At 41.3% G+C, this 17,924-nt stretch overlaps 1 protein-coding gene across 4 annotated transcripts in view; it reads left to right on the forward strand.

Moving 5' to 3' along the window:
- Positions 1–17,924, forward strand: part of RNF38 (ring finger protein 38) — a 112,077-nt gene that overhangs the window by 74,850 nt on the left and 19,303 nt on the right. For all 4 annotated transcript variants that reach the window (XM_037372937.1, XM_037372936.1, XM_037372938.1 and 1 more), the window contains 3 exons: positions 7,328–7,521; positions 12,462–12,675; positions 15,072–15,239. In XM_037372937.1, the coding sequence (XP_037228834.1) occupies positions 7,328–7,521; positions 12,462–12,675; positions 15,072–15,239 (576 nt within the window). The remainder of the gene's footprint in view (positions 1–7,327; positions 7,522–12,461; positions 12,676–15,071; positions 15,240–17,924) is intronic.

A 17,924-nucleotide genomic window follows, 5' to 3' on the forward strand; every position in this document is an offset into this window, starting at 1 on the left:
TGCACATACTTGCTTCTTTTTAGTAGCTCCTTTCTAGATTTATTTAGAGCTACAATTTTAAGAGTATGTTCAAAGGAAACATCACGCTTTATGTATAAACCCCAAGAACTTGTTATGTGTTGGCTTACAAGTTCATAAGATCACGCTTTTTTTCCTCCTGTTCCTTCTTTCCCTACTGTTATGCAAAAAGTAGGTGTGGGTCCCTGAGGGGTGAGGAACAACGGTTGGCAGGTGAAAGCTTTGGCTTTAAGGAAAAGCCTAGCAATACCACAGTGGGAACCCTGGGACACCACTGCTGATCAGATGGGGACCCAACGCAGTGGAGCCCTGCTCCAGGAGTTAAGCTCAAGGAAAGCATCGCAGGGGTGGATACTAAAACTGGTGCCGATTAACATGTGCTGTGCCCTGTTTTGCTCAGTGGGTTCACTGATGCTGTGCAGGTGCTGTGGTCCAAATTCTGAGATCCACAGTGGGCCACTATCACTGGGGCCTCTGCAAAAGTATATACAGATGGGGGAGAATGAACTATCCTGGTTTACTGTGAGTCTTGCACCCTACACCCATCCTTTTAATTTTGCTTAAATTTTACAGCTTAGGGCAAAGGGTGAGTGGCTTCGGAGTTTTTTTTCCATATTTTCCTTAGTTTTTACAGTTTTCAGAGGTAGTCTTCATCTCACTCTTCCTTGACTGTAGAATCTGACAGTAATCCTTAACATTTTCTGTGTATCATTAGTGGAAGAGTTGTGTGATTTTTGTGAGGGTCCATGGGAGAACATCATGTCTTGTAAGCCTAAGTGTGTCTGGTCAAGGATGTTTTCAGTGCCAAAAGGGGATAATAAGAAAAGGATGAATAAATAGGAGCATTCTGAGACACAAACCTGACCAACGAAAACTAAGGGAGGCAGTAACGAGGACCAAACCAGTTCAGTCACTGATTGATGGTGTTATGTCAAATGTGGGAATGTTTATTTCAGTGAGATTCTTTGATCAAAGACCTTGTCAAATGGGATTATAAAGGAAAGGGGGAAGGCATAAACAAAATACAGAGAGACACAAACCTGCCAGGTTATTAATAGAGACAAAGACAAGAAACAAACCTGGCCAATCACCGGAAAACTATGCGCAGACAAGGACTTTGTGATTGATCAGGATGCAAACCTGAGGATCCAGGAAGCTGGAGGGAGTCAGTGGGACTATGCCAGCTGAGGAGGCAATGTGAAGGGGAAGGGAGTTGGGGAGAAACAAAATGGGGCCAGACAGAAAAGGGGCGAGTCATGTAAACTCTAGCCAGTCTTTACACTTGTCTGAGCCCTGTGACTGATCACTGCAGTCTGTCCTATATTGTTAGATCTTTTCTTAACTATATCTCTGTGTCATCTCTCTTTCTGTTCCATCTGTGTGAGTACTACAGGGACTAAGTGAGACCAACTTGAGAGGGAACTAGGCCAGTAACTGGAGTCTTGCTGAAGTTCCAGCAGGGGAAGTGAGCAGAGGGTCTCAGTGTCAGGAGCTGGCGGGGCTGAAGCTCTCTAGGTTATCTTGTAGATTTCCTACAGACTTTATATCCATAGTGCCAGCTACTGGTGGAACTGGTGTGAGCGGACTGGGTGCCAACTACTGGATTCAGATATGGGCATCCCTGGTCTATATCAGTTACTGGAGCAGGTGGGGTCTAAGTACCAGCTGCTGGGTTAGGTGAGTATCTAGGATGCTGGCCCCTGGGGCAGGAACGGTGTGTGTCCCCAATGCCAGCTACTGGGGGGACCAGTGTGACTGAGGGTCTCGGTGGCAGGAGCAGCAGGACTGTGGGTCACAGCCTGTGTGCCTGGTGCTGACTGCTGGTGGGGAGTGTCTGTATCTTCCAAATCTGTGCACAGGTATGTGTGGTTTTGTATTAGCTGGCCATCTTCAAGCTGGACCAGTTTGCAAGCAGGGGACCTTGGGACCAGACTAGGATGTCAGGCAGATGAAGGCCTGTGCTGGTGTTTTGGGGGGATCTGTGAGTATGGGATGCCTGTGGGACAAGTGTGTGAGTGCTGTGTGTCTACAGTGAGCATCAAGATGGACCAGCTTGGTGAGTCAGGGACTCATGGGGCAGGTAAGGGAGCCTGGGACCAGGGCAGGGTTGCCAGGTGGGCGAAGGGGCCATGATGATACTTGGGATATCTACAAATGTGCATATGCTTGTGAACCTGGAGAGTGCCGTGTATGTGCGGCACTAGTGACCTTCTGTCTTTGCCAGCCCACGAAGAGGGGACTTGGCTGCTGGTGCTTGTGTTTATATGTGGTCCTGTATGTGGATGCTGTTGAAGGCAGCACCTTCTCTGTGGCAGCGCATGTGACCAGCCATGTCAGTGCCTCTGTGTGCTATGTCTCTGGGATATATGCTCAGTTTTACTACTGGTTGAACCTGCAAACAGGAAAGGAGCAGCTGTGATCCTCAGCCTGGGGTAGAGACACCACCACCCCAGTCCCTGAGCACACTGGACTGGGCAGGAGGAATTCCTGGTTCCAGAGGAAGTGCCTGCTCCTCACGTAACATCCCTTAAGTTTATTTTCCTTGCTGTTCAAAAAGGAGGTCTCCTTCTTTTCATTGCTTTGGCGTCTGATGTTTATATTCACAGTCTTCAGTACACAGGGGATCAAGAGCTCTGTCACCATGGTGAAAAATCATGAGATGTGTTAGCATAGTGATGACTTGTCAATGCACTGGAACAGCAAGTAGTGTAATTAACTAGCCTTGTTACTCATTTTTAACTACAAGTACCTTTCTTCAGAGTACTTCCTTAGTTAAGCTAAAGATAGATAAAGGTCAAACCATATTTCTCACACAGTTAATACATACGTGGAAGAAAACACTATTTTTGGAGTGGACAGGGGAAACAATGCATTTGAGGGGACTGATAATTTTGGTATTAATCAGGCTGATGGTTTAGCTCTGGAAATTGCATTCTAGGCAGTGTTTCTGTGAAAATGTTTTAACCAAAATTTGCTTGCAGTTCTAGGTAGCTGGCTTTTGTAAATGGTTGGTAGGCTACCAGCAAGCACTGGGGAAAACAGAACTAAGATCAATATATCTTGCTAAAGTAATCTACTTTGTCTTTGGTGCCTGGCAGCACATAGAGAAAGATGGTGTAATTGATGTTTCATCGTTTGTGGCCTGTGTTGTCCTTTCTTCATTGCTATCTGATTTGCTATCAGATTAGTCCTAACTTTTTCACACATTAAAGGTGGATGAAATGCAATTGTAGGTAGGTAAGAACACTCTTCTAGTAAGTACCCCAGTCACACACAGAAGTAGAGAGGTTAAACACTTATTTCCTTGTTCATAATAATAATTATTAGTTACATTTTATCATTAACATAAAAATGGAAAAGTAGAGAATGTTTTGATGTAGTTTTCTGCTTTCTCTTTCTACTCCACTTGTTTGGAAGGTTACAGTTCTTGTTCAGTACTGTCTCCTGGTTTCAGCTGGGACAGAGTTAATTTGCTTCTTAGCAGCTGGTGCAGTGCTGTGTGGATTTGGTGTGAGAGCAATGCTGACAGCACTGATGGTTTTAGTTATTGCTGGGTGGTGTTTATACTCAGTCAAGGACTTTTCAATTTCTCAGGCCCTGCCAGTGCAAGGGCTGGGGGGGCACGGGAAATTGGAGGGGACACAGGACAGCTGACCTGAACTAGCCAAAGAGATACTCCATACCATGGGACGTCATGATGAGTATATAAACGGGAGGAGTTAGTTGGGGGTGACTGATGGCTGCTCAGGGACTGGCTGAGCATCAGTCAGCAGGTGGTGAGCAGTGGTATTGTGCATCACTTGGGTTTTATTCCTTTCCCTTTGGATTCTGTTCCTCTCCCCCTTCTCCCTCCTTCTCATTACAATTGTTACATTATGATTTTATTTTATCTCAACCCTCAAGTTTTACCTTTTTGCCCACTCTCCTCCGCAGTCCTTGGAGGGGGGTGCAGTGAGCGAGAGGCTGTGTGGTCCGTACATGCCGCTGGGGTTAAACCAGGGGTCCTCACACTTTAACCAGGGGCTGGGGCGGATGCAGTGGCAGGCAGCCATCTGCGGCTGCTTGGTTTCCCCCCAACCCCCGGCGGGGGGGGCGGGCAGGGGGGTCTGTAAATACCGGGGGCCGGATTGAGGACCCTGGGGGGCTGTATCCAGCCCGCGGGCCCTAGTTAGAGGGCCCCTGGGTTAAACCATGGCATACTGCCAAGGCATAATACCAGTAGGCTAGCACTGATTTTTTTTTCAAAGATCTTTTTGTATAAGGTGGTGCATGTCTGTCTCAGGTTGGTTTTATACTTCTTTTCCTTTGTGTCTTCCAAATAAATGGCTTTGTTACAAAGGTTGCTTCCTCAAAAAATTTCCACAGTTGTTATTCACAACTTTTTAATGTAGAAAAATCTGTGGGAAGCATTGTACACTTACTTTTCTCAGGGCTAATATAGGTAATTGATAAAAAAAGTCCATTACATCACTCGACATGTACCTGTGCAGCCTGTGACATGCTTCAAGGCCTGAGTTAATGAAAGCGGAAGTTTGAGGTAATTGGTTACTAGTAGTGGATGTGGCTATGAAAATACCTGGGTAGGTGGTAATTGTTACAGTTTATTGCATTGTTTACAGCATATTACTGAGGTAATAGTCCACGAAAATGTTCTGTGTGCACTGCTTCTGAGTGATACTTTATGTAAGATTTTGGGAAGAACAGAATATTACATGTTTACTGAAGTGCAGTTGTGGGATGTTTGTGCATTTACTTTATCTGTTGATTTTACCATTGATTTCTAAGAAGAGGTAAAAAGCAATCAGCGTGTTTTGGTTTTTGGTAGCTTAAAAGTTACTTGGAAATCCTAGACAAACACAGAAAATCCTCTTAGTCTGTGAGCTAACTTTTATGCAGAGGACTTTAACAGGAGGATTAATGTACAATAATTCTGTGGAAATACACTGCTGTCTTTCTTGCAGCAGAAATAAAACATGTTTGGAAACATGACTCCAGTGTTCTTTGCAGTTTAATTTCTACTGCTGCTTCTCTGATACACAAACTACAGCAAAGTCCAATGCTCTGTCTCTTAATACCCATCCTGGATTAGTTTATAGTTGCATGTACATTTTTTTCATTAATCAGTGAGCAAGCATTTATTACAGTGTGTAACAGTTGAGTGTTGTGTAACTTTTCCTTAGTGGGAATAACCACTTCTCTTCCCCCTTCACCAGATACTAACCTTTTGTCAGAATAGAAATATTTTTTTTTAGACATTGGTGAGTTCCATTGGAGCTAGTTGATGGGTTCATAAAGTTTTGCGAGGGGCAGACTGGTGGAGAGATGACATCTTTCATATTTCTTCATTGTTGAGAGTAACGACAGATTAGGTGAATGGGGAAAAAAACACATTACCCAGGACATGCTGTGGTGCAAAGACACCTGATGACAAAAAATCGCAACCACACTGCACAGTGCATTTCCAAGAGCAACAGGTTAGTTAAATACAGCTCTGAACTGAACTGGCCAGTAAACTCTACCTCGTAATACCACACATAAGTTAAATTTCTGCCTCTGCCTCTTTTTGGGGGTGAGATGGAAGAAGACAGTAACGCTTACGAGACCATCGGGGCCTCAATGACTCCACCCAGTGCCTTTTTTGTTCATGACTGTAATCATTACTAGTGACTGCTTGAGATAAGCTGTAGTAGGGGAAAACCGCAGGTTGTGTTGAAAGTATTTGAAAGATGGGGCTGAGAAGTACTGAAATTTAGTAAAAATGGCCAAAAGTCAGAGGAAAAAAAACCTTTTTTCTCTTTAATCCCTGGAAAAAACTTTTAGGTGTTAAAAAAGGGCATGCTTACACTGGAAAGAACATAGGAGGGCAAGCTATGTGTCAATGGTAACCTTCCGAGAAGCAACTGATAGTGTTCAGAGAATGGTAGGCCCCTATAAAGCAAAGAACGAGAAATGGTCCATAGTCTAGTCTACAGGTAAATCTGAAGTAAGACCTCTAATGCGTCTGTGGATTACCATGCTCTGAGAGGGGTAGTTCAGGCATACAAAGCCATTGCAGACAAGTTCAGTTTTCTTTGCATGAGCCATTTGCAATTAATCGCAAATTTGGGGTCATTTTGGTTAATTGAAATCATGCCGTGGTGGACTGAAATGGAAGTGGTGGGGCGAGTGGACAAGCAGCAAAACATTACAATTTGGCTTGCACCAGGAGTGTTCAGCCAGAGAAATCTATGTGGTTGTTGGACTTAAGGATGGATGCAGTGTGGTAGTTCATGTGTTACTTTTAGGGTTTTCTATGTTCAGTTGGTGAGCTCTGGAGTAGAAGTTGTATTTTTCTGTATTTTCCGTTGTGACGCTGGTTAACAGCCTGACATGTTACAAATTTGACAGAACAGTGGGGTGAAGAGGAGGGATGTTTATTGCATTTGCTGCTGCTGGGTTCAGAGACATCTGTGGGAACTTTTGAGAAGAATGACAGCTCTGTGTAGTGGTTCAATAGCATGGACACCAATGAAGAGGAGAGGTACTTGTGTTCAGAACCAACCAGGAAAACATTACTCGGAGGTGAATTGCCTTCATATCACTAGCACGGAAAACTTCAGGCACTAGTGTAGGCCCTGAAGAATTTTAGTGAAATGCACAGACTTAACCAAAGATTGGTGATTAGGTTTTTTTTCAGGTTATGTGGCTTTTCAATGGCTGTCACTGTACAAATTAAGTAGAAAAACGAAGCACCTTTGTTCTGAGCTGGCAGAATTAAAACAGGCTACAGTACAGAGCAAATATCTGATTAGCTATGTAAGTACAGACCTGATAGGACACGGGCGCAGTGCAGAGCGCAGCCTCTGTATGACATCTTACTGACAAGTACAGTGTTCATTGTTGTCTAAGCAAGACTGCTTAGACATCTTTTCCTGCCTCTGTAGCCTGTAAATGCTAGGGTGGTAGGGGTATAAAATAGGCTACGCCTTACTTTCTCCATGTTACTTTTGTTTCTTGGTGTTGCATGGATGTTTGACTCTTTATCTTCTAATGCTGTTAAAATATAATTTAGCAGTAATTATTTTAGGGTTTAGGAAGACATTACAAATCTGTGTTGTAAAGATAGTAAGTAGACAACTACTTGCAGATTGTTCAATTTCATGATGTTTTAGTGCGGTCTTCAATAAGTCACTCCTAATGCTAGCTGCAAAGCAATGCTGAAGTATGGATTGTAATTCACTCATTTGGAGGTGGGTTTTGTTTTTGTTCTGTTTTGTTTGTCGGTTGTTTTTTGTTTTGTTTTGTTTTGTTTTGTTTTGCACTGGCGTAGAGTGAAGACAGTCCTAGTCCCAAGCGACAGCGCCTTTCCCATTCAGTCTTTGACTATACAGCAGCATCACCAGCCCCATCGCCACCAATGCGACCATGGGAGATGACATCAAATAGGCAGCCTCCTCTGGCTCGGCCCAACCAACACCACTTCTCAGGGGAAAGATGCAACACACCTGCACGAAACAGGAGGAGGTAAGCAAGCTGTGTAGATTGGGAAACAATTTCTTCTTCCTAATTTCAGCTCGAGGGAGATGTATTTCAGGCAGAGCTGACTAGATCATGCATGATGAACATGTTGACATTTCCTTTGAGCTGTAAGTTGTTACAGTTGTTACTGAAAAGTTACTTGAAGTAATTCAGGTTGGTGCATCATTCCATAATTTGTGTGAATCATGTGGGGAAAGAAGTGTTCATTAACATTTTTTATTATGAACCTCATTCTCTTTCAGTCTGCGCTGGAGCAATAAGCATTTAGAAAAATGCAAGGAAAAAATCTTTCTCATCAGTGTACTTTTAAAGATACTGAGAGTTACTGATGCAATACCATAATTTTCACTGCAGTCACTATTATTTTCTTACATAAAAACATCTAAATAAAGATGAGGGATACTGGCTGGGGAGAGTGAAGAGGCTGGCATAGTGTCAAATGGTTGCTGAGGTAGCAAATCACATGTAACAGGAGTTACATTTTCATGTTAATTTTAGCTTGTGGCTCATTAACTTTTAAAAGCAGAGATTTTGGAAGAAGTTCCAATGGTCGTGGAAGAATAGAGATTGGGATGGCCAGGTTGAATTTGTGCCTGGATGGATGATAGTATAGAAAAGCACAAAACCACAGAGTTCTTTACTGTTGTAGTTAAACTAATTATCCAAAAGACAAGCTTTCATTGCCTCGCATTCTGCCTCAAAAATGCTGGATCGTCTACTGCATTGAGAAATATTGTGGCTTCATTTGTTGTACTAAATTGAAATGTCTGTGATTTTTCATGAATATAGAAAATTAGACTTAAGAAATACACAACTGTTTTTCCTCTGATTTCACAAATCAAATTTGTCAACCATGATCAGTCAGGGGTAGTTTTGAGGCAAGAGTTTTTAAAACATGCTGGGTTTGTATCTTTTCTTCAAGTCCATGAATCTGAAAGCTTTCAGTCAGTGGCATTCAAAATGCACAGCTCTCAAAACAGCTTGTCAAACTTAGGAAAGATGTTGAATTGTGGACTTGCAGTGTTATTATTGTGAAGACAGAAGGTTAAGCTTTCTGTACAATTTCATACAGGGGTGCTCAACAGAGGCATTTGGTCTACAGAGTGGTTTTTTGCCTTAAAATGATCTGAACGGGGATGCCTAGAATATGCTGCATTTGGCCATTATTTTTTGTTGTCCAGCCAAGCTACACAGATTTCTTTCCAATTTTCATTAACATCTCCTGCAGTGTAAGTAGAGTGCTTGACAAGCTAAGTGCCAGATAGCTGAATCTAGACAGTTTGGATATGCTGTGGGATGAAGGAGAAGAATGGGATGTGTGGGAGGTGAATGTGCCTGGGTCAGGTGTCTGACATTCAGATGCAGTTGGGTATTACTGAGGTAGTGGCCTGTGGCTTGCAAGTAAACTGTGCTGCAAATGGAGAGACACACAAGTGCAGAGCCATCTTCAGTCTGACAGGAGTTGTTGGGTGGGATGCAGCAGTTGTGAACACAAAGCATTACTCTTTCTAGGGCCACCTCACCTGCTCTTCGGTAGTAACAAATGCTTTTGCTCTAATCAAGAGACATTTGAATGTGTCAGTACTTTGTTTCCCTGAACTTGAGTTGGCATTATTTTAGCTTGGGTGCCCTGTTGTGTTTGAGCTGGCTCTAGGGCAATTCCAGAATAGTACCACACACAGTTTCCTCTCCTAGAACAGAATCATTAGGGAAAACAACATGTCTCTTACTTTGCAGCAGTCTTTGTGTCTTTTGAATGCTCTGGAGCTGTATCAGAACTAATAAACACTGTCATGGATCAATGTTTGTTTCCTTAAGATCATTGTGACTGCATCTGTTCTTAATGCTTCAGATGCAGTTACACATGTGCTTTTGAAGCCAGTTTCTGGTTTTGCCTGCGCCGTTTTCTCTCTTCCCTTCAGAGACTGGTCTCAGAGTTAATGGGGTTTTCAGGTGATGATAAGATGAAAGGTGCATTCCAGTTGCAAATGGTCATTCAGCTCAAGGGAACAGACTAGGGCATGTGTAAACAAAACCTCTGAAGTGTGTCTAGTGCAGACATCATGCTCTTACCCAATATCATTGGCATTAACTCTTTTGTCCTACCAGTTCACTCCTGTTGGTCAGCACGGGCTGTGCTGGTTTTTTATTGTCTAGATTTTTTCTGTTATCTGATTTACTATTTAGACCTTACCTCTCTCTATCAGCGATTTTGTCCTGGGCCTAGCACAGCAGTGCCCTAATTCATTGTGGGCTTTTTCGTATTTCTTCTAAGCAAATAAATAACTGTGTTTAGAAAGGTAGCCTTCTGGTATTATGAATTTGCAGAAAGATGTTATTTTTATCCAGCTACTTATAGTACGGATAAACTGTGTAAAAGCATATTGCATGCCTATATGAAACAGAGAAGGCCATTCCAATTTATCTTTACTGGTCATTGTGAAATGGCAGACTTGTACCATTGCTGTGCCTCACCTTTCATCTGTGCTTTTTTTCCTTGTTGTCCTGAATGTAAATCTGAACTAATGGGACTTCAGAACGTACTACTGCAAAGAAATCCCCCATGTCAGAAAATACTAAGATCTGCAAATACTACTTCTGCAATTACGGATACCTTTTGATGGCTATTATTACCTGAGGGCAGGAATTGCTGCAGTTTTCTTTCATCCTGTTTCTTTGTTTTAACTGGACATTTACCATGCTTATATTGTGCATTTAGAACCAGAGGAGTGTAAAGACTTCAAGCAAAAGTTCATTACTGATAGACCCATGTCTTGACAATTCTTCTGAAGTAATTTCCAATAATTTGGGAAGCTTGTTGAGCTATGTACGTGGATGCTCTGAATGTTGCTGAATTGAAAAGTGTAATTTCTATATAACTCTACTTAGGAAAAAGATCCAGTTTTGGTTTTTCCAAAGAACTCCATTCATTAAAAAAAACACACTCCAGAAGTTTTGCCAGCTTTTTCTGGCTGTGCATTCTCATAATTCTGAGTTCATAGGAAAGTAGATCCAGACCTTTTAACAAAGACAGGGGTAAGAGTAGTTGTATGAGAAGCTACCTTGTATAAGTGCTGGTTGCAGCTAGAGAATACCTGTTCTTCGCTTTCCAAAGTATTGGCGCTGTCTTATGTAATCTTGCTCTATTCCTGCAACTTTTCCAAACAGAAATTCTCCCATAAACATTTTGTGTTGAAGTTTTCAGAGCATTTCTGTTTCATAGCAGGAAACAGCAACTTTACAGCAACCTTAGTACTCCAAAAATCAGAACATCTTTTGCATTAATAGGTCTGTGGTTAGATTATGATTACTAATGTGAATTTAACAAGTGTATCATACTAGTAATACAGACATGAGGAGTGCAACAAAAGCTCTGGGAAAGGAGACCGATATTAAGACAAATACATTAGTAATTTAAGATTCTCAGTGCTTAGAAGAAAATACAGCTTGTACGTTCTAATGTGGTAGCTTGTAACGATAAAGAAGGCTATGCATTTTTTTTGGTTGGTTGGTTGTGGGTTGTTTAAGAATGCTGTGTTAGTCTGGTGTTATGCCTTCTGTCTCACCTGTTGTGAATTAGCATTTGTTTCAGTTCTTTTTTTCATTATTGCCTAAGAAGGGCAATAATAGCATAACATCCCTGTGAACTAGGGTAGAAAAATGGTGGCTTATGACATTATATCATATACTCACAGTAGTATCTGAAGAGCTGGCAGTATGTTCTCCCTTGCCCCGAGTATGTCTGCTTCACACAGCACAAAAGCTGGATGTAACTTGAGGAATATCTGGGATTTGCCAACAGGTTTCAGGTTTATTTGATTTTTACTTGGTAATAGCAATGGGAATAGTGAGAGCAAAGAATGTTCTCTTCCATGCACTGTCGGAGAGGATGTGTTCTAACGGTCACAGACCCTTCTTGTCTCTTCTCTGCAGTTTGGTTCTGTCAGCCTGTTCCATAAGTGGGATTTCGCCATGTAGCTTTACTGTTGCCTGTGGGATCTGTAATTTACGTGTTTTGGAGATTGGAAGGCATGTATTGAAAGTACTGGGGGATGGTTTTTGTGCTTTCAATTGTTTCCCTTTCTAAATAAAGGAGAGGTGGCTTAATCAAAACTTATAACTGTGAGTTTATTATTTGTGTGGGCATAGTTTTCTGAGTGCTGAATGTGAGCTGCTGGTCTCTGATTTACAGAAGTCTCAGCTCGAGACAGTAGCAGATCTGCTCAGAACATCCACACATGTAAGAGTACATGATCAGATCCTGCGCCTGTAGATCAGTTGCTCAGAAGTGGATGCTCTGGTCTAAATCACTCTACACAACAGTTCTCCATTCTGAAAAAGGAAGATGACCACAATCACAATTTCCTGGGATCTGCTGGAGATAATTTGATGAAACACTCAGTTGTGTAGTGAACCTGAGAGCACTGAAAAATTCATTTGTTTCTTCAGAGGAGTCTACTGCTTTGTCTGCCTTCACTTAGTGAGCAGCAACCATTCTGTGGCCAGATTGGAGCAAGGACCCTGGGGAAATCTGTGATCGTGTAATGAAGGATTTTTACTTAATGCTTTTTTCTTTACTTACAAGTGCACAGAAATCTCTTGAAGTTTGCTATTTTGACTTCTGAGCGCTTGTTTTAGCAATCCAAGTGCTATTTTTTTAACAGATTAGTATTTACATAAGAGTTCTTTGCCCAGTTTTTTTACAGCATTAAGCTATGCTCTGTTAAGTTCTTCTGTGCTGAAAAAGGTGTCATTTGAAGGCTTTTAGCCGTTCTGTCAGTAACAAGTTTTCCAATCTAATAAACCTGTTCTTGTAAAATTTGCCAGTGTAAAATATTTCTTGATACTTGATTCTCTTGTGGTTTTAGTTATTAAGAAGGATTTGTGTCATTTGTATAATCTCTAATTTTTTAATGCGTTTCCAGTCCTCCTGTTCGACGTCAGAGAACAAGGAGAGATCGTTTGTCTAGACATAATTCCATTAACCAGGATGAAAACTATCACCATCTCTCCTATGGACAGCAGCAAGCAATAGAAGAGCCCCGAGCCTTCCGCCCACCAAATGTATCTCCTCGTATGTTGCACCCAGCTGCTCACCCACCACAGCAGAATGCAGTGATGGTTGACATTCATGATCAGGTAAGAGTAAATTCTAAAGTAGAAACAGAAGGGTGTTGAAGATGTCTGGTTTGGGTTTTGGGTTTTTTTCCCCAAATGTTAAAGATCCCTCTCCTCCCCAGATTAGTTGGCAATGAAAATCACTTAACACTAAATTCTGTTTGCCTTCTTACAAAGCGTTTTTTCTGTTTTATATTATTGGTGTATGGAGCACTGCATTAGGCAGTGAAAAAAAACAAAAAGGAAGTCCATACTTTTAATAAAGAAGGTAGACATTTAACAATTTGTTGATGTCTGTGTTGACATAGTTCTGTAGGCCTTTAGTTCAAACCTCTGAAATGCAGTTTTTTTGCTTCTGAAGTTAATGTAATATGATAAAGATGTGATATGATAATTAAGACTGTATTTGATTTCATGTGAAATACTTCTCCTTAGCTTAGGAGTTAAACGGTTAAAATACATTTTTTAGAAGCATAATTGACAATGCCTGTAATAGGTTGCCTGCATGATAGCAGAACTCATGATAGTACTGTCTGGATAGTACAGCCACCCAAGCATAATCAACTCCTCCTTAAATGACATGGAAAAAATGTGGTATGTGGGTGGTCCAGAAAGTAGGTAATTCTTTTCTGTGTCAGGAGTTGGTATAGAATTCTGCAGCTGAGGACCTGTGAAAGAAGTTGTCCTATTGAGGTAACTTTTGTTGTTGTTACTGTTTGTTAAACAAACAGGCTGCAGCAGAAGTATATTAGTTGCTATGTAGTGATTAACTGGGAAATAGAACAGGTTATCTGGATGTCCACTTACCAGACTGCATATGCATAGAATGCATCTCTTAACATCCCTGCTTAAAAACTGGTTTGTGTTCAATGCAGCTGATACCACTGGTGTGTTGTATTATGCATGCAGAGCAGTTCTCGGTAGGGAAGTATTTGCATTTGGGAGCAAGTGCAAGCAAGGACAGAAGCTAATGCCATTCCAGCCATCTCACAGCCTTGCATTTTGATGAACAATTTTACTGCTGCAGTATCTCAAAAATTCAAATTGTGCTTTTGCTTTTTGTTGAAAGATTACGTTGTGGTGAGCCTGGATAAACAGTTGTTCATCCCACTGCCTCTGATTTCCAAGCACCATCTGTGATCAGATGTTCGTGTGTCCACATTAACTGAGGTCATGATCATGTTTTATACTTCAGGGACATAACCATTTTGAAAGGTCATTTTTTATTATTACTCTGAGCAGCAAACATTTCAGAATCACACCCAGCATTGCACTGTATGCCCAACTTTTGTAGCTGAGCCAGAACTGGTCAAATTCATTGTCTTTCCTGGTTTCAGTCATTAGTGATACACAGGTGAGATTTCTTAAGTTCTGTTCACTGATCTGTGTTCTGTTTTGGCCTCTGTGTCTGACTGTATGCTACCAGTTCAGCAGGTTAGCTGTCTTTACTCATCCTCGCCTTTCCTAATGAGCTGCCCTTACTTGTTCCATTTGAAGCAAGCAGGTTTCATTTTAGCAGATCATGAAGGAAGAGGAAGCTTCTTCAGAGTAATTACTTTTTATTAATCTGTGCTCCCTCACACTTAAGCCTTTTCGGTTTTATCAGAGCGTCAAAGATTTCTCGGTTATTATTTAAAAAACAAAACCAAAAAAACCACAACAAAACTCAAGTGGTTTTTAGGTCCAGAATACCTTTGGATCTTAGTTTGATGATTAAATTCTAGGGAATATCATTAGCTAGAATATTGAGTTATGTCAATGTGTTTCCTAACACGTACGTTGATACCTAGGTATCAGTGTGTGTATTTAGGAAGATATGCTGCTTCATATTCATGTTTACTTTTCTTTTGGCCATTTGCGGTTAGCTGTTCTGTTGTATCTAGGTTGGGAGACTTAGTTTGAGTGGTGGTCTGAGAGCGAATCAAGAGATTGGTCTCTTTGGAAGAAAGATCTACACAATTCTCATGTTTGTTAGAGATGCAAGTTTTTGAGTTGTTATTGAACCAGTCTCTTCAGGGGAGATTCTTTAACTACTTGTAGATTAGCTTTTTTTGTGGGAGTTACTGCCTTCTTATTTTTTAAGAACTAGCCTGGGCTGGGGGGCGGGGGGCGCGGGTGGCGGGCAGGCTTAATAGTCTGAGATGTTTCTGGGTAACTCTAAGGTGCCTTTGGAAGTTCTAACATTTAAAGCTGAGAGATCCCTCTTGGCTGTACACAGAAGGTGCTGATCAATAAGTAATACTCCATTGAAAAAAATATTTTAATTAACAGGAGTTACAGGCATGTGCCTCCTACACCTTCATGTTGAATGTATTTTTTTCTATTATGTAGGTATAAGCTCTCTGTCTTACTCATTGTGCTGTACAACACTGAGAGTTTACAGTAGGTCATTAAACGTTACTTTTCTTTCACTGCAGATCCATCAGGGCACAGTTCCTGTCTCATACACAGTGACAACGGTGGCTCCACATGGGATACCACTTTGCACAGGCCAGCACATCCCAGCCTGCAGCACGCAGCAGGTCCCAGGGTGCTCAGTGGTTTTCAGTGGGCAGCACCTTCCAGTTTGCAGTGTGCCTCCCCCAGTAAGTGTGTCTCTAGTTACAGCAGCTTCAATATTAGACATAGGAGTGGCACCTTGGAGCTTCAGTGTCTGTGTGACTTCATGTGGAAATAGCCTTTTTTCCCCCCGCCCCATGGTAAATTGCAGTGGCATAGCAGTGTAGGCTTTAGAGCTGGTAAGCATATGGTACTTTACTTACTGTCTTTATAGAGTGTGACTGTTCATGGTATAGAGTCCTGATGGTTTTCGATTCAAGCTAAACGCGAGTTCATGAACTGACTTCTTACCAGCAGCTGTTCTGCATACTTTCAAATAGTGTAAGAGGAAGGTTTCTAAGGCTTTTTATTAGGCAGCTCACCCAGAAAAAAACACTTACTTAGCAGAGACCTTGTTCAGGGATTGGTTATATACAAAAAGGTCTGATATTCCAAAGTTAATTTTCAGGTTCTTACTAATTCTCAGAAGAAAGATCACCGAAAGCTGAGAAGGGTACTTCTGTCTCAAAATGTCATAAAATGTATCAAAATATTCTTTAATAATGATGTCTGTCTGTGCCTTTCTGAGAGTAAAATGAAGTGCCTTGACTGGCTAATTTGCCAGCTTTAAATTTGAAAAAAAAAATAAACTGTTTTCTCAGAAATCTTTGTGTATCAGCTTGGAGATACCACTTTCCAGGTCATAACATTCAGATGCTACCATTCTGTGGAAATTTCATCATTACGTGTTAACAGGCACCAGAGCTGAAGAATTGTACCCCAAGAAGTTTCAGCTGTACAGATCAAGGTTGCAGGACATGCTGGAAGAGTCACAGCTTTTTTCCCCCCACCTTTTTCTAGTATAGATCTGTAATATCATACATAAATATTATATGTGATGTCCAGTAACTGTTTATAATGTTGGTATAAACACTGGTCTTTCCCAGCACTGCATTTGTCTGCAGTGTGTAACTTTTTCTGTTGCACATTCTGTGACCTGAGGGTATGTATGAGCAAACCTGTGACACTGAAATAAAATCCTAGATGTGGCCACGTGTTTCTTTAAGCTGCTCATTGAAGAGTGAGGGTAATTTGCATTCGTCTTGTCCAGGTACCATTTATGCCCATGAGAGACAACAAGGTCTGCAGCATACTGCTGGCCAGTCTGGAGTATTTGTGGGCAGTATTTCCCTTTACCTTTCAGACTGGTGAAAACTGCTAGATGAGTCAGTGTGTATGCCTGAGGCAGGATGAGACACAACTTTTTTCTTCTATTTAGTGGTAGTGTTAGTGGAGCAAAGCACAGAGACTGGAAGAACACTTGCATAGTAAATTCAGCAATGCAAGAAAGGAACATGTTGTAAAAAACAGCAACAGAAAAAAAGCTAAAACTATATTGGGACTTAGGGAAATCCAGACAGATATAAGGATTTTAACTCTGGTGTTTAACTGCCATTGTGAAAAATTTCTTCTATCTGGTTGAATTTTCTTTGCTGCAACTTGGTCCTGTTGGTCCTTGTCCGTTCACTTTGCCCCTTGAGGAAGAGTCAGGTTCTGCCTATCTACTCTAATAATGCAGCTGAAGATAGTGGTGAAGTCTTCGCTTAGTTTTTTCTTTTTAAGGCAGAGCAAATCCAGTTCTGCATCCTCTTTTATGTAGTGTGCTTCTAGCTCCTGGTCATCTTGTTGTCTTCCACTGGACTCATTTCGAGTATGTCAGTGTCTTTCTTTGGCATTGGGGAAGACAAAACTGGACACAGGACTTGATACAGGCTCCCAAGTTCCAAGCAGAGGGACAGAATCGCATCAACGGACCACTAGCTACATTCTCAGTAATGCAGCCCAGCATGCAGTATGGCTTTTTGACTGCAGCAGTACACTGTGGCTTTTGTACTCCTGTTTGACATGTCCACCAGAACCCAACTGTTTTTTTCTGCAAATCTGCTCAGCAATCTGTCAGTTTCAAAATGTCCTGCTCCATGGTGTTACTCTCTCCTAGTGCCAGACTTCACATCTGCCTTTGCTGAACTTCACATGGTTCCTGTCAGCCAGTTTCTGCACCCTATCAAAGTACATCTGAAAGGTAGCCCTACCCTCCAGCGTGTTTGCTTTGCTCACCAGCTTCATCTGTGAGCTTCCCAGTATTCTTCTGTTACTTTGGTAATATTTGTCTCTCCTGCTACGTCTGTAACTATAAAATAAGCAAATGTCACTTATTAAGTACCTTCATCAGTTTCAGAATTTCTTGGAAGAACATGTTCAGACAACAAAAGTTTCCAAAAAGCCTGAAAGAATAAACAGGCAGTTTTAATTTCTTTCCACTTTAAAGATAATGTAGCCTCATTTGCTCTAACTTTAAAACTGCCATGGGCATAGCGCAGATCATTCCAAACGTACACTGGAGCTATGGTAATCTTACAGAATCTTATGGTATCATACAGAATCTTGGGATCAAAACCTATTTTAATACGTTCCCCAAAATGCCTCCTCTTTTAAAGAACGCTATGTGAAGTTCTACCTGCAAATTTATCTTCAGCTATTTCAGAGAACAGTTTTCAATTTAGCAAAATAAAATTAAAAATGTATTTTAATAATAGAAATACTTGTTTGTTGTATTTCTTTTTTAGAAAAATAATGTAGCTGAGTGTGAATAGCGTTTAAGAAAAAATAGTCACATCAAATTAATCTGCTACTGTTTCAGTGTATGTAAAGATTTATGTTTGGTCATGCTC

Source organism: Falco rusticolus, chromosome Z (assembly GCF_015220075.1).
Source record: "Falco rusticolus isolate bFalRus1 chromosome Z, bFalRus1.pri, whole genome shotgun sequence".
NCBI classification, from domain to species: Eukaryota; Metazoa; Chordata; class Aves; order Falconiformes; family Falconidae; genus Falco; species Falco rusticolus.